We start from the raw sequence: 16909 nt of genomic DNA, 5'->3' as shown, positions 1-16909 counted from the left end.
AGGTGTGCGGACAGAATGGGATGTAGTGCATGAGAAACAGCCCCATGGTAGGCTACAGGTGGTGTGTGTGTGTGTGTGTGTTTTTGTCTCCCAGGGTGGCCTCGCCCTAAGCCGATATTATTAAGATGAAGTATGACCTGTCTGTTCATCAGGAAATCTTCACTGTTTGCTTACTTACGTACTGAAGATAAATAAAGTGAAGTATAAGGTACAAGTACAGTAGAATGTGAGGTAATGGCTGGAATAGCAGTACCTTAATCTCTCTATCTCCGTCCCTGTCTCTCTCTCTGTTTCTCATGCTTCCTCTGCTGGCCCTGCAGTGTCATGTAGCCTCTCTAGCCGGTTTACGTGCGTCGCTCCAGGCACTCGGATCGTTGTTGCCTGTGGATAGTGTAGCAAGAGCAGGAATGTGACCCTGAGCAACGGCGTAAGCTAGCAGAGCTACCTGTTGAGTAAACAAACAGACATCCCTATTATGTCTCTTATCTTCCCACCATCACCCGAGCCAGTGCTGGATAGAGACTTGTTTTGTTCTCACCTGGGGAAACTATCCGGTGGTGGCACCCAAATCTGAAGCTCCCAATCACCATTGATATTCATTGGCTGTTGTGACTCATTCAGGAAATGGTTTCATCTGATTCATCCACGGCCTTGACCCATGTCGTCCAATGAGGATGGCTCCACCAGCATTTGGAGTTAAGGTCATGGCAAAGCGTTTTGTTGTCTCATGTGTGGAAGACATGTGATTTATAGCGTATCTTAGTGGGACAGCGGTGAGACTGAGGCTGGGCTCCCCACTTTGTGGCCGCTTATTTATGTGATGAGGTGTGAACTAGAGTCCAGTGTTCATGGGTTAATGTATAGATATGTCATTCAAAGATGCTCTACGGGATTTTTGGGCTGAGGATGAAGCTTAAATGTATTTCCTTAAACAGGGTCTGAAATTGTTGATTACAGTAAAATAATCCAAACATATAATCTTATGTGGCTGTTCTGCATCGTTGTCCTTTCTGTGTGCGAAAGGTTCTTGTCCATTGTTTCAGTATGAAAGGGTTAATGGAACCAATTTAACAATGCAATAACATTGCGTTGTTTTTAGATAATGGGTACAGTACCATCCTGTTTCGGTAAATCAAGAGTTTGTGGCCAGAGATAGTACGCCTCAGCTTCTTCTATTTCAAACACCACTAAAATATTTATGATGATACCGTACAATATTAGCTCAGAGGAAACGCGTTGTGGTTCGGTGTGGTTGAGGCGGTGCTTGAGCTGTACTCAAGTCAAAGGTCAGGTCACACTAATCCAAAATGTAACCCGCTAAAGACGCCAAACCTCTCCGCCTCCCACCAGGAGCAGCGCCTGCGTTACCTGAAGCAGCAGGAGCAGAGGCAGCAGCAGCAGGCCTCAGAGCAGGAGAAGCTCCAGCGACTGCGGGACAACGTGGAGAACCAGGAAGGCCGTCTGAAGAAGGTGCGGGCCCTCAAGGGCCAGGTGGAGCAGAAGCGCCTCAGCAACGGAAAGCTGGGTGAGCCATTAAGATTACTGCTATGGTGGCGGACCGACACCTGGTTTATGTTCCCTTCAGGTTTTTCCTCCATTTTATTTATTTGGTAAACATTTTTTGTATTATTGCAAAAACACTTTCACTTGTTTTATGTATAAAAAAAGAAAACTGATTTGGTAATTTAGCCTCATGGACCAAAGAGACTTAATCTGAAATGACTTCAGAAACATTATCAGCCATCAATGAGCAGGTAGGGCTCATCTTGCTCATGGATGCACACAGTAAGACACTCACACTCACTTCATTCAATCCCTCATGCGTTCCTCACCTCTCCGCTGTATGTCCTTGACTCCGATACGGCTATTATAAATACCTTTATGTGACAAACAAAGCAGTGGACTACAGCTGACCCCTGGCTCACCTGCGCCCCCCCCCTGCAGTGGAGGAGATCGAGCAGATGAACAGCCTGTTCCAGCAGAAGCAGCGGGAGCTGGTGGTGGCCGTGTCCAAGGTAGACGAGCTCAGCAGGCAGCTGGACATGCTGAAGAACGGAAAGATGGACGCCTTCCATGACAACCAGAGCTCCGTCGCCGAGCTGGACCGCCTGTACAAGGAGCTGCAGGTGTGTGTGTGTGTGTGTGTGTGTGTGTGTGTGTGTGTGTGTGTGTGTGTGTGTGTGTGTGTGTGTGTGTGTGTGTGTGTGTGTGTGTGTGTGTGTGTGTGTGTGTGTGTGTGTGTGTGTGTGTGTGTGTGTGCACGCAATTTTTTTTTACCCTGTGCTCACGTGTTTGGAGGAATGAAAACAAAATAAGGAACTCACTGGCAATCTAACCACATACCTAACAGCCATGTGTTGAGTTGAAACTCATCTAGGCTTCTAGCAAGGGAAAGCACATTCTCCGCATGGTTATGTTTCAATATTTGCAACAAGTCAGAGCCTGATTTCCACCAACGTTTGGTCATGCAGACTGGTGGTTGACTCTGGAGCTGAACTGTATGGAAATTGCAATGGGATGTCAAATGACATTGTTTCATGTTCTTAATGGGTTCCATCCAATGTCATATGACTTGCTTTATTACTTAAATATCAACTTTTCACTGTACCAGATAATACTTGTAGTTTTAAATGCAACAAAGAACATTCCATTTTTTTATAGGCCTGCTAGTATGGTGTTATGTGAAATGTGTCAATCGTATTTTATTATAATCGTGTTTGTCAATCATATAGTAACAAACAGGTGCTCACTGATGGTGTACACAAACAAAGACTAATATAATAGATGGGACGGACATGACATAATGTTTTTATGGTTGGCGTCCAATATAATAATATATTCCCTGCGTTTGCCTTTTCTCTATTATACATGGAATTATTGCACTACAAATAAGAACATTTTAAGCTTTGGGCTTTAAATGCCATTTAGTAACATTTTGGGGTTTGCAATAAAAAATGAAAAAACAATGAACAAGGTAGGTGTTAGGCGTTTTGCTCAAGGATGCCTAAAGGACAGTCTGGGGACATTGGGGTTCAAACCCAGTTCCTCTCAGGGTGGAACTCAAGCGCCAATACACTCTCCAGCCCTTCACCCGTGTTCTCCATCCCTCCTGGTTCCCATCCCCTGTATGTTCTGTGTTTTCTGTGCAGCTGCGCAACAAACTGAACCAGGATCAGAACTCCAAGCTGCAGCAGCAGAGAGACAGCCTGAACAAGCGCAACCTGGAGGTGGCCGCTATGGACAAGAGGGTCAGCGAGCTGAGAGACCGCCTGTGGAAGAAGAAGGCAGCGCTGCAGCATAAGGAGAACCTGCCGGTGAGAAGATGTCTCACACACGCACATGTACACATATGAGTGCACACACAGACACACGCACAAACACTTGTCTTAAATAGATCCCAGTCACACGCCTTTCACATAGAGCACAAACACACAGCTGTCTCAAAGAGAACACACACACACACACCTGTCTCACAGAGAACACACGCACCTGTCTCACAGAGAACACACACACCTTGCTACCAAACCACTGTCACCATTCGCATTGATCCAACCTCGTCTACCCAGGTAGTTTCTGCTTGGTTAAACATACACACATTGCCCTGGTGTTCTATGCTCCTGCTGGACCAGGCTCAATCAGAGCTCCCCCTAGTGGTGAGAGAGAGAATAAATACTGTTTGTCTCCCTCCCTCTCCCTTTGTCTTGTTTGACCCCCGGAAGCCCCAGCACCCCAGCCATTCAGAACAGACCTCTACCCACGTAAGACTCCTCAGACCCCAACAGCACGCTCCTCTCTGTACCGGGGGGAACCCCTAACGACTTTAACGACCAGAGACACACTCCCTCCTAACCCATCTATCCATTGTTTTCTTTATATTTTTTCTCTCACCCCTTTTATCTTTGATTTCTCTACATCCTCACTCTGTTTGAAAAACAATCTGGTGGTGGACTAATGATTTTATTTATTTGTTTGCCCACATGACAGAGGTGTTTTATCTTTTTTTTACATGCCTGTTTCCCCTGAACTGCGAACAGCGAATAGAAGAGCAGTTAGAAATCAGGCGTGGAAAATAATGGGGAGGGAGGGAGGGAGATCCTATCACAGCATGGCTGACTGTCCTAATCCGACAGGAAACTGCTGAAATGATCTGCCTTAGCCCTCACATGCTCAACTTGTGTGTTACAGAAGGACAGACAGGGATAGTTTAGTAGTGGTAAGGGTGATTGACTCCAAACCGAAAGGTTCCGGGTTCACATCCCAATGTTCCCAGTGTCCTTGAACACCCAACCTGCTCGTTCATGTGACAAAAAGTTAAAAACAAATCACTGACACTCGCTTTGGAACAATTCCAATTGTAATTCCAAGTGTAATTGCTAAACAGTAAAAGCGGCTGAAAATAAGTAAAGAGGCCACGACCAAGCCATAGTCGTTCCCGTTAGACGTCGGATCTGCCTGCTCTCTCTCTGAACTACTCCTACCCCCAGCCTCCACTAAGGTGGTCTGCCACAGAGCTGCACGGGGACTGCTAATTCAAAGTAAACAAACTTCTCTTTGAACCCGAGAGGGGATTAACCTCATCTTCAGCAGGTTGAATGGGAATGAGATACATGACGTCATAATATAAAAAAAGAAATAATAAGCATAAAAAAAAGACTTTTGATTATAATAGATTCTTCCTCTTGATTCCTTCCGATGACTAACAGCACAATTTGAAGTATCTTGTATAATACATATATTTTTTTTCCCAACACATAACAATTTCCCAAATCATGTTGAATGATTCAGAAATGGGAGGCTTTTAAGGCATGCTTAAAGTTTGAGAGCAGGGACACACTGTGTGTGTGTGTGTGTGTGTGTGTGTGTGTGTGTGTGTGTGTGTGTGTGTGTGTGTGTGTGTGTGTGTGTGTGTGTGTGTGTGTGTGTGTGTGTGAGAGAGAGACTGTGCATAAATGTGTGTGCATGAATATGTGGGTGTATGGTGACGAAGCACTGAATAGGCCCTCAGTCGGGAGGTGATTTACCCACACTCTGCACAGAATCACAATGAGTGGCTGTTTTTCACAAGCACACAAAGACGCCCTCCACACACTCCATCCTGCCTTCTCCTGGCTTCTCCCGGCCCCACGCGGGCAGCCCCGGCCTGGCTGACATCATCCCCTCCACCACCACCACCACCACCACCACCTCGTACACCCATACCGACCCAACAGAGCTTCTCTCTTCATGGGTATCAGTGTGGTGTCCTCCCCATCATCGTCTCAGTCCCACACCAGTTCCTCCACAGCAGAGGGAGAGACAGAGGGACAAGGAGTGTATTAGACCTGGACCTGATGGCACTGTTGGGGTTCTTGAACTGCTTTGTGTTTTTGTTTTCTCAAGAATGGCTATCCCGTTAAAGAGAGGGCATCAAAAGACACTCACCCCCAGGTAACGGATTCAGTCAGCTCTTCCTGCTACTCCTCCTGTTCTTGTTCTTCTCCTACTTTAAATATCTGCAGCATGACTCTGCAAAACCAGAGGGACGCGTTGTTTGGCGTCGTACTCTTGGCGGGAAGAGGGCAAATCAAGTGCATCTTGTTTTTATAACGGGCCTCTGAGCTCCTCTTAATGCTCCTGGCTGTGTAGGTTTTAGCAAAGGCACTTTTAAATACTCTGAAGGGAATTGCCGATTGCCGATATTGGGTTGTACTTTAAGAATGAGGCGCCAAGCGGCAACACGTGTTTTGTTAAAGAATTGTGATTATAAAATTCTTGACGTCTAGGATTATTTTATTTGCTAGGTATAAAAAAATTAAGAAATACAAATTTTAATGTACTTTTTGTTCCGTCTGAATTCTCTGAAAATGGTTCACTGTGTAACGTATCATTTGGTGTCCTAGCATTCAAGGAAATGTTTTTCCTTGAATTAAAAAAATTTACTTTTCATGGAAAAGCCTCTCTTTCCCATGATGCCTGGCTCTTACTAACCCCATGGTGTTTATTTTCCCTTTCCCGATCCTTCTCTCTCTCTCTTTCCCTCTCTCCCCCCTCTCTGTCTTCCTCTCTTTATCTCCCTCTCTCCCCATCTTTATCCCCATCTTTATCCCCATCCTTCTCCCACTTTTCCTCTCACCCTCCCTCCCTCCAGCAGCCCTCCGAGGGTCCGGCGGCGCAGCAGTCGGGGCCGTCCCGTGTGGCCGCGGTGGGCCCCTACATCCAGTCCTCCACTGTTCCCCGGGGGTCCGTCAGACACGAGCTCCTGGTGAAGCCCGCCTACCCGGACGGCACCGCCACACTGCCGGCCCCAGACCCCCAGGGCAAGGCAGGCACCGGTAAATAGTGACACACACCCACACACACACACTCTCTCATGCACACACGCAAGCAAGCACGCACACCATCTGGAACGTCTGGGTAGGTTGACAGAAGCCAGAGTCAAAAACTGACAAGCTAGTCAAGTTGGTTTATAGGGATAGCCCTTCATTTCAGTTTACGGTCTCAAAGGGGTTTACAGCGCCACATAATGTGCCACCCCCTATATAACCTTAAGCTCTTGGATTTGGATAGAAGGCTTAAGAAGGAACACAGAAGAGGGACCCCTCCTTCCAGGGGGGTTAGGGATTCGATAAGTGCTGAATGGGCAGATATATATTGGTGGAGTAACGCAAAGCAGAAGTTGGTAAGATTAAGAGCTACAGTCTGTAGTACTCTGTGTACTCACACTTGTTTTCTCCTGTACTAATTATTGAAATTAATGCATTCTTAAATTGTAATTTAAAATGGCCCCATATGGGTTTCCCCCTCTGGACGTTTTAATATATTTTTAACTGGTGTGTATTATTTTTGCCTGTGGCCTTCAATCCTATTTCTCAATGTAAAACCATGTTCTTTTCCCTGGAAACGTAAGTGATTTTATTTTTTTGTTTATTGGTCTTAGACTTAGACTTACTTAGACTACTAAATAATATGACTGGAGTCTGCTGTCCATCAGTAGGAGCAGAGGATTCTGGGATGCCGTTGGGTTGTGATGTTACACTGAGCTCAGAAGGTAGATGGTTGTGCCCCCTTTCTCCTGGGTGCTGTATTGTGTCTTGGTTGCTGCTCGGTTGCAGTGAATACTGGCCCTGGAACATCTCTGATCACTGTTGTGATCTGGTCCATGTGCACTTTGGTTTGCAGTGTGTGTGTGTTGTTCTCTTTCACTCTCAGGTTACCCCCCTCCATGGGTGCAGATCCTGGGGGGGACGGGAGGGACATGTCAATGTTAATCATGCATAAAATAGTCCCATAGACTAGGAGAAAAGGAAGATGGTGAGAAGAATTGGGGATCTGGGAGGGTTGGAGGGAGGCGAAAGATAAGAACATGAGTAGACATTACATGCCGAGACCCTTAAAATGATCATTTACTAATATAACAGTTAAGTAAGCAGTGATACGCGCTGTTGGCTGTTTAGGACAAATAAACAAGAAAGGTAAGCACAATAAATAATTCCCTGTGCAGTACTTTTTGAATGATATGGCGAGCCTCTACAAAGTTGTGATTTATGGTGGCATGGTATGAGTTGCATACCATGAAAAAAAAAAAATCACTTTTGTGTCCCCCCAATCCTGACATCGGATCTGCACCCCTGCCCCCCTCGATTTGGAAACAAATGTGTAGTATTTCTTCCCCTGCCTGTTGTTTCCCTATCCTACCACAAGGTGGAGGTGGAATGCAGATTACTTGTAGTTGGTTGTACCAAAGAACATTTTTAAGTACTGTTTTAGGATGGGTCAAGAAAAAAAGACAATTTTAAGCACTCTTCTGCTTTATATATATTTTTTTCTGCTTCATATATTTTTATGGCTACCATTTTGAAGCCAAGTTGAAAAATGAAAATAAACAAAAGACCATGTACGACTCACCTGTACATGGGGGTGTATCTTAGCTGCAGAGACATCCCTTATTCAGAGATGCTGGAGCACAGCCAAAATGTACCCCCACGCCCCTCCCTGTAGATGCTGTGCCAATAGAGCACCAGGTTTATTAAAAATGAATGACACAACACCAAAGTTATTCCTAACGAAAAACAACGGCTATGGGACCTCCCCACTCTGTTTTGTCCTCTCCCTCTCTCTTTCTCTCTCCTTTGCAGTCTCTCTATCTCAGTTTGTATCTCTCAAACCTCTCTCTTCCTTCTTTCCCTTTTTTTTTTCTGTTATTTAGAAGAAGGGAGGGGGTTTCTTGGTCTGCTGTGATGTTGCATGCTATCTCTTCTGCAGGGTGAACTGTTACGCAGTTTGGGTGGGAGGGATGAAGACAGAGGATTGGTTGAGGACTTGGTGTGGGGGGTTGGAGAGAGGGGGAAGGCAGTGTGGGCAGGGGGAGTCTTGCCACCGGTCCATTCCCATCCCCAGCACCTGTCCTACGGGGTGGGGGCCACTGGATCGAGCATCAGGACCCTAGTCACTGGGCTCCACGTGTGGACCCTTAGGGGGGTAGGGGGGGGGTAAAGATCCACCCTCCACCACACCCACCCTGCGTTATGCCTGGATCCGGCCTGCGACATGTCCCTAGAGAAGCGCAAGGGGACTCTGCCATTGGATTCATATCTATCTTTTTACAGTTGTTTCTTGTCTCTCATGTGCGTGGTCGTCCCGTCTAGAAGCCATGTTCTTGCTTAAGCCTCTGAAAGAACTCCGCGCCAAGAGAAAAGGTACTGGTCGGAACTGTGTGGTTCGTCGTCTTCTGCGTGTGGATTATTTCTTGTTTTGCGTGCGTGTGTCTCTTTTAAAGTAGTTTTCTTTCTTGTTTTTGTTGCACCCTTGGAACACAGTAAAGAGAGGATGTGGGTTTTGACCCTTTATCAACGATTGTATTCTGTTCTTCTGCGTGATTTGCACTTGCTGTGCTGTTGTTGTTTTCCAGTTTGTTCCGCTCGGTTCTCAACGCACGTCCCGGTGTTTCTAAACGGGTCATCAGAAACTAATTAACGTTCTGGGGGAGTCTGACCGTCCCACACCGTCTTGTTTCCACTTTGTTTTGTAATTGTTTTTGGTTGTGCGTTTGTATTTTCCACCGTGTGAGTCAGAAGACTGAGAGCATATTTAGAGCGAGCTCACGACTGCTGTTCAGAACAATGAATGGCTATGACAGCAAACAGACGGGCCTTCAATACAGTCTCGGTCTATCTGATCCTGTGTGATGCCATGGAAGTGTCCCGATGAAGACTGATTTGGTTCCCATGTCGAGTTTTGCTTGGTGTTGTGTGACATGATTACACTGATCCAGTCCTTTTTTAAATGTGCTTATGTTGTTCCCTCTCTGTGCCCCTAGGCCTGCAGTCTGCCAAGCTGGCTGAATGGGGCCCGTCGGGGCCCGAGTCAACCACCAACGGTCATGGGCAGTCCTCCACGCTGCCTCGGATGCCTTCTCACGCATCACCCATCGCAGAGCCAGGTAGCACACACACATACACACACACTCTCTTTCACTTCATGGTTTATGAATGTGACCTTGATGGCTCATGTATGTGTTTGTGACCCAGATGATCCAGAGCTGAAGAGGGACAGGAAGGTGCGTCCGTTCTCAATGTTCGAGGCAACTGAGCAGCCTGCAACTGGCCTGCGCAAGAACCAGAGCAGTGATGACCTGGTCCGAGACACCCAGGTGAGACGCTACTCAGACTCATTTTTTTTTAAATTATTTTGTCATTGTTATTTGTTATTATGTGATCTTCAGTTCATTCAAAGTTATTGCATTCTTTTATTTAGTTTTTAGGAATCTGTTTAGTAGTTGGTGACTTATGCGATATCTTTGGACCCTAGGAAGCTGACCACAGATTTTCCCGCATCTCAGCAAATAAACCAATAATCTCACATGTGATCTTAAATCTGTCCCTGTCATCCCACAGTGTATGAGTCCCAGCTTCACATCTCTCCCGTGTCTGTCTGGTGCTTTCTCCCTCCTCCAGGCTAACAAACACCCGGTCAAGGTGCCCCCGCCCGTGCCCACCAAACCCAAGGGCCCGAACGGAGCCCCGTACGGCAAGCCGGGCCTCAACACGGGCACCTTCCCAAAGGCCAAGCCCTCCTCGTCCAGCCAGCAGCAGCAGCAGCCCCAGGCCCCTGCCCAGGGCCGCCTCCCCCTCCCCGCCGCCCAGAGTCAGACGCTGCCGCTGCCCTCCAAGCAGGACGCGCCCCCGGCCGCCACAGTGAGGCCCTTCACCCCCGAGCTGCCCAACTCCAAGCCCCAGACCCTGGCCGCCAGCTCCATCTACTCCATGTACACCCAGCAGCCGGGCTCCGCTAAGCCCTTCCAGCCCAGCGTGCAGGGGGCCCTCACCAGGGCGCAGACCCGGGGCAACGGCTTCGTCAGCGGTAAGACCCGTCCTGGTTCTGTGTGTTCTCTTGTGGTTAATGGTTTGAATTTTCCTTGACGGTGAAAATAATCTTTTGGAGATGGCGTATCCTCTTTTGAATAAATTGTAATTTATCCTGTTGGATACATCTGAAAACACGAACTGTGGAATAAGCTTTTTCAATAGATCTATAGCATCTACAAAGGTACCGATGCAGGCTGCTTGCCATCAAATAAACCCCCTTTTCAGACGATTCACAGATATGTAATATTAATGATATTAATGACCCCCCCTTGTTTTGGGATGAGGGGTGGGGTTACATCATGGAGATGCACTCTGCTCATTTGCATATGCCGTTCTGATCTTTCCCTCCGATGAGGAAGGTTGCCTCACGCAGCCCTGTTGAATGTACGCATACACGGAAAACAATTACCCACACGCCACTGAGCAGGGGAGCAGCGACAGGGTGGCCAGCTGGCCCCTTCCCTACACACACAGACACGCACACAGGCAGGCAAATCACAGACACACACACGCACGCAGACACACAAATACACACACACACACACACACACACACACACACACACACACACACACACACACACACACACACACACACACACACACACACACACACACACACACACACAGATGGGCCCCCCATTCATGCTGCTTGCCGGAAGCAAATATGGAAATGATATGAGGGCATATTGTTTTGTCAACGGCGCCCGGCTCTATTCATAGAACCATTTCTTACAGTGAATTAGATTCATGGGAACGTGTGTTGCATAATTTGTGTAGATAATGAATAAAGTGCCTGTGGTTGCATTGTAATGTGCTGGCCTGTTTGTCTGGTTTTGTTTTTCTTCATTTCACCTGTCTGATTGACTTTGAACTGCTTCACAACCTTTGCATATTCAGTACATAGTGAAAGTATGTCGACAATTTACATTAGATGTACATTTTTGACATCCGTGTGTTCATCCAAGTGTTCAGTTAGTGCTCTGATGTGAAGCCAATTCATATTAGTGTTGTTTATGGAGCTGGATGGATGTTACCACGTTCTTGTGCTTCAGCATAAGAGCGGCAAACCTAATGGCGTGTGTGTACCACTAATAACATGATTTGTGTGTGTGCAGTGTACGGCAAACCAGTGATTTCCGGCGCGGGTCCCCAGTACCCCGAGAACCCGTACCTGGACCAACGCTCGTTCGACCACGAGGTGGACCACAACGGAGCCGGCCCGGCCTTCCACAGTCCTCCGGGCCCCAGCGAGGGGGCCCCGCCCGAGACGGAGCGCACGCCGCGGCCCCTGAGCCCCACCAAGCTGCTGCCCTTCATCTCCAACCCCTACCGCCACCAGAGTGACGGCGACCTGGAGGCGCTGCGCAAGAAGCTCTACAACGCCCCGCGGCCCCTGAAGAAGAGGAGCTCCATCACGGAGCCCGAGGGCCCCGCGGGGCCCAACATCCAGAAGCTGCTCTACCAGAAGACCACCCTGGCCGCCATGGAGATCCTCAACAACACGCCCAGCGGGGAGCCCGAGAGGCCCCCCCCGGGTGTAGTAGGAGGTGGAGGCGGTGGCAGCGGAGGGTCGCTGGGGCCGTACGGCCACTCGGAGCGGGGCGCCAGCCACCAGGACGAGGAACAGACTCCGGCGCACCGCGTGCCCAGCCCCTCCGCCCGCCCCGCCCCGGCGCCCGGCCCCCCGGCGGAACACACCAGACCGCCCGCCCGGGAGGACTTCACCCCCCCGCCCCCTCCGGCCCACCCGGCGCCGAGGATTGACGAGTCGCTGTTCCCCCTGCCGCCCCCCGCGGTCCCGGAGGATCAGACGGCCGCCAGCCCCCCTCCTCCTCCTCCCCCCCCGCCGGAGGGCTTCCAGGAGGAGTTCCCCCCGTACCCGCCGCCGCCCTACCCCAGCGGAGCGGAGGAGCAGGGTCTGGCGGAGGACTTCAACATGAGGGCCCCGGAGGTCACCGGACAGGTTACCCTGCCGCCGGTACGTACCTGCCTTCTAGAGCGCTTGTGCTAGGACGTAGCATGTTGCGCTGTTGAGGTGCTTGGTCGTCAGGACGTAGCATGTTGCGCTGTTGAGGTGCTTGGTCGTCAGGACGTAGCACGTAGCACTGTTGAGGTGCTTGGTCGTCAGGACGTAGCACGTAGCACTGTTGAAGTGCTTGGTCGTCAGGACGTAGCACGTAGCACTGTTGAGGTGCTTGGTCGTCAGGACGTAGCACGTAGCACTGTTGAGGTGCTTGGTCGTCAGGACGTAGCACGTAGCACTGTTGAGGTTGAGGTCTTGGGTTAGTGTACAAACCCAGCTTCAAGGAATTACAGGCCGGGTCAATAGTAGTCTGTTCTGAAGTTATATAACAAAACTAATCCCTGTCAAGAACTCTTACCCCTCATAGTAATCTATTAAGCAGGAAAGGGTTGGTTATGGAAAGTTTTTTTATTCAGCTTAAAATAAGAAAAGAAGCAGGTCGCAGAGGTTATGGACCCAATTATTTCTCGACGGCCCCTGACACTTAAACCACTCCAAATGTTTTGTCCCAAAATAAAGTAAAGAATGCCTTTTATTTTTTTTTCTCTGCTCACTTGACTAATCACCTTGCATAACCATGTTTTTTTAGTCAAGCAAATAGTGGGTTGTGTTAGTTTGGATTAGAAATGTCCTATTTGTAGGAACTGATTCTGAACAGGGAAAGCTAAAAGTGAGTGTGGACCTCAGAAGACCATAAAAACCTAGCAGTGTGTATAATTCGCAGAAGACTAAATGTATCCGATCCTTAGCAGGAGATGGACCCATCCACACAGAAATTAGAATATATATTAATATCTATTCACCATCTCCAGATCGTAGTGGTGGATTTGAGGGCAACCTTTTCTCCTCTACTTCTACTTCTCCTGGTCCTCACCTCTGGTGTCTTTTTGCTCCCTTCCAGGGCAAACGCACCAATCTGCGCAAGGATGGCTCGGAGCGCATCGACCACAGCATGAGGGTGAAGTTCAATCCCCTGGCCCTCCTGCTGGACTCCTCCCTGGAGGGGGAGTTCGACCTGGTGCAGAGGATCATCTACGAGGTGAGACACTCATTTATAACCATGGGGGGGCCTCAATAAAGGCCTTTTTCCAGAGAAGGGAATACAGATTAAATGTAATTCAGGAGCCGGTAGGTATTTGGAGTCTTGCTTAAGGATGCCTAGATAGATGGGATTCAAACCCAGACCCACCATTCGGCTGGGAGTCAAATGCCGCAGCCACTTTAAAACCTCATACCCAATGTGTTGAGGGCCATTTATTGGCATTCCTATGTTGTTTTTGTTTGTACACTCTTCTCGGGGGATCGTTGTATTGTTGTGCGTGCGAGTGCTTACAACAGCAGGGTGTACAAAGGAAGGCAGAGGCCTTTCTTGCGTGACTCACGGCTCTTTTGGTCCCGTGTCCTCCGTCAGGTGGAGGACCCCAGTCAGCCCAACGACGAGGGCATCACCGCCCTGCACAACGCCGTGTGCGCCGGTCACACGGAGATCGTCAAGTTCCTGGTGCAGTTCGGGGTCAACGTGAACGCGGCCGACAGCGACGGCTGGTAGGTCCACTTGTTTACCCCCCCCCCCCCCCCCAACCACCCAACCGCCTCCCCCACCCCGCTCCTTGACTCAATCAACCCACTGTTCATCACCACGGCGATAATAGAGCTATGGTACAGTGTGTGAACGCTAATGTATAAAGTACCAGCAGGCAGCACAAAGAAGCCTTTCTCTCCTTTCTCCTCCTCCTTTCTCCTCCACGTCGTATCAGTGCTTTTGTCGATTCTTCATTCTTCTTTCTTTTTTTTTTTCCTCGCCTCTCTCCGCGACCTCACCCTCCTCTCCCGCCCCGCCACCTGTGTCTCCCGTCTCCCCTCTCTAACACACCCTCCATCTCCCCCCCCCCCCCAGGACGCCCCTCCACTGCGCTGCGTCCTGCAACAACGTGCAGGTGTGTAAGTTCCTGGTGGAGTCGGGCGCGGCGGTGTTTGCCATGACCTACAGTGACATGCAGACGGCCGCCGACAAGTGTGAGGAGATGGAGGAGGGCTACACCCAGTGCTCCCAGTTCCTCTATGGTACGCTGCTGTGTGTGTGTGTGGTGTGTGTGTGTGTGTGTGTGCGCGTGGTTTTGCAAGTATATATATATATATATTATACGCATACCATTTTAGGAGAAAGGAAATGAATTGTCTATGCAATGTCTTTTTTTTGTAGACACAATGTTGTAAGTAAGGAGTTACTTAAGCAACATACTTAACCAGCAAGTTACTAGTTAAGCATTTGCAATAACCAGGGATGGAGGATGGCAAAACCAAAAGAGGAATGTTTTGAGCGTTTCAGGCGTTTGTGATGAACTCCGCCACCCCCCCTCCCTCCCCCCCCCCCCCCCCCCAGGCGTGCAGGAGAAGATGGGCATCATGAATCGCGGCGTGGTGTACGGCCTGTGGGACTACGCGGGCGAGAGCGAGGACGAGCTGGCCATCCTGGAGAGCGAGAGCATGACGGTGGTCCGGCGGGAGGACGAGGACGAGGTGGAGTGGTGGTGGGCGCGCATGGGCGACACCACCGGCTACGTGCCCCGCAACCTGCTGGGGGTGAGGAGGCTCTACACACACACAGCATCACTGGAGATGTGGACCAGGGGTCACAAAGGGGGATGTAGTGAAACCGTTTTGTCTATGAAAATAAATCATGAATTTCAGTTCAGAACTTTAACTTCCTCACTGTATTTGTAGGAATATTTTTATACGTTTTTTCTTATTTAGCCCATCAAGTAGCCTATCGCAAAGTAAAAATACTCTTAATAGCCTATCTTGAACTTTCCTCATGCACAACCAAACTAAACAGGCAAGAATGAATGTGTCTAACTTGTGTTTCCTCTTTTGTTCTCTGCAGCTCTACCCCAGGATAAAACAACGGCAGAGAACGCTTGCGTAGACACGGCAACAACTACCAGGACATTACACAGCTGCCAAATTTGGAAGAAGTATCTTTTAAACAGCATGCAGCTCGCCATGTGTCCTAGAGACGCACGTGCACTAAAACCATGCACAGGCGTGGGCACGTGCACTAAAAACATGCACAGGCGTGGTTGTTTGAACCACCGGCGTACAAATGGGGCCAAGGAGCAAATGAAGAATGGAGGAACGAGAAGAAATGAAGGATATTTTGTAAAGACTATGAATACTAGTATACACTACGTCTGGGCCCCGTATCTTTCTACAAGAACAGGGCTCCCCTGGCACTTTCCTACCCCTCCAGCAGAGGATTTCCACACTTTTTCCACAATATTTTCCAGGCTACTCTGTTGTAATGTTTTTGGGGGACGAGACGAATGGCATTATATATATTATATTATAATTAGTTTCTATTTTTATGTTTTTGATTTATTTTTTCTTCCTAACCTTGTCATGATCACATTGATAGCATCTGGGACAGTATAGACAGAAAAGTGACTGTGATTCAACTGTTGGTGTGTAAATCCAACAAGCAGTATTTGTTACGCTTTGAGCTATGCTTTTTATTACTCCCCCCTCTGCCCCGTCTTAACCTCTGAGCTGCGTTTCTCTCGGTCTCGCCACAAGCGAGGTGAGGCTGGAGAATAAATACACGGTGACGATGGAACTTCCGCTATTGTATTCTTTAAAAGGGTATGTTTCGGTTACCATGACAATCCTCTTGGCGCTTTGACTTCAACTCTGATGATTAATCACGATTTTACGTCCGAGCTTTACGTCTAAAAACACAAGCCGTGTCTTATCCGCTTTAACGGGAGAAAGACTAAAATGCAGTCATTGACATGTTGTTTTCTAGGAATAATGGCGGCGCTGTTGTTGCATAAACATGGCTTCTCCTTGTTTTATAATAACATTGCTTCTTTCACTCACTCCACCCACTTCCCTGGTGTATGACGCCTGGAAACCAAACTGACGCATCTTCCTTTGCGCAGACTTGGCGATTCGGTTGAGATACCAGAGGACACATTGTTTTTTCCCTTTCTTTTAATTGTTGTCACGGCAAACATTAAGCTATTGCTACAGATGCAACACGTGTACAGACAGCTTTGTTGAAATACATTCATTGGCAACTAAAATGGAAATGTATGTACTAATTTCTTGTTTTGCTGTTTTTTTATCCCAGCTGTTCACAGATGTAGAAAAAGTAACAAACACATTTTTTTGTAAAAACAGTAATATCAGCCACTTCATTCGGGCAGACAACTCCAAGCATATCTGAAGAGATTTTGATGAATCCTCAATTTTTTTGAAGTCACCACTTATGTTACTGAGAGCCCACCGAAAGCATATCACTGTCAAAGCAGATGTATTTATTTTTGTTACCTTTTACTATTGTTTTTTTCTTCTTGTCAAGACTATATTGTAACCACACATGTAGGATTTTCAGATATTTACAATAAAATACTTTGTACTAAGAAGTGTAGGCTACATGTGTTCTCATTGCTAGCAAGAACATAAACTCTCTCAAAGCCTTTTAGAAATGCTGCCGAAGATAAAGTATATATTTACGCAACTATTGTTAATAACTGATCACT

At 48.1% G+C, this 16909-nt stretch overlaps 1 protein-coding gene across 5 annotated transcripts in view; it reads left to right on the top strand.

The window, feature by feature from the left end:
* tp53bp2a (tumor protein p53 binding protein, 2a) overlaps positions 1-16754 on the top strand; it is a 32178-nt gene extending 15424 nt beyond the window's left edge. For 2 of the 5 annotated variants that reach the window (XM_084470572.1, XM_084470573.1), the window contains exons 7-21: positions 1351-1525; positions 1945-2126; positions 3150-3314; positions 3720-3758; positions 5380-5427; positions 6128-6311; positions 9296-9418; positions 9507-9628; positions 9933-10338; positions 11461-12323; positions 13270-13407; positions 13780-13913; positions 14266-14432; positions 14752-14951; positions 15253-16754. In XM_084470572.1, coding sequence (XP_084326698.1) covers positions 1351-1525; positions 1945-2126; positions 3150-3314; positions 3720-3758; positions 5380-5427; positions 6128-6311; positions 9296-9418; positions 9507-9628; positions 9933-10338; positions 11461-12323; positions 13270-13407; positions 13780-13913; positions 14266-14432; positions 14752-14951; positions 15253-15294 — 2988 coding nt within the window. In that variant the 3' untranslated portion in view covers positions 15295-16754. The remainder of the gene's footprint in view (positions 1-1350; positions 1526-1944; positions 2127-3149; positions 3315-3719; positions 3759-5379; positions 5428-6127; positions 6312-9295; positions 9419-9506; positions 9629-9932; positions 10339-11460; positions 12324-13269; positions 13408-13779; positions 13914-14265; positions 14433-14751; positions 14952-15252) is intronic. The other 3 variants (XM_084470574.1, XM_084470576.1, XM_084470575.1) reach the window with 3 other exon arrangements.
* The last annotated feature ends 155 nt before the right edge of the window (positions 16755-16909 follow it).

Source organism: Micromesistius poutassou (assembly GCF_964030765.1).
Source record: "Micromesistius poutassou genome assembly, chromosome: 7".
In the NCBI taxonomy this organism is placed as follows: Eukaryota; Metazoa; Chordata; class Actinopteri; order Gadiformes; family Gadidae; genus Micromesistius; species Micromesistius poutassou.
Note: the sequence above shows the minus strand (reverse complement) of the source record. Positions and strands in the feature narration are given on the sequence as shown.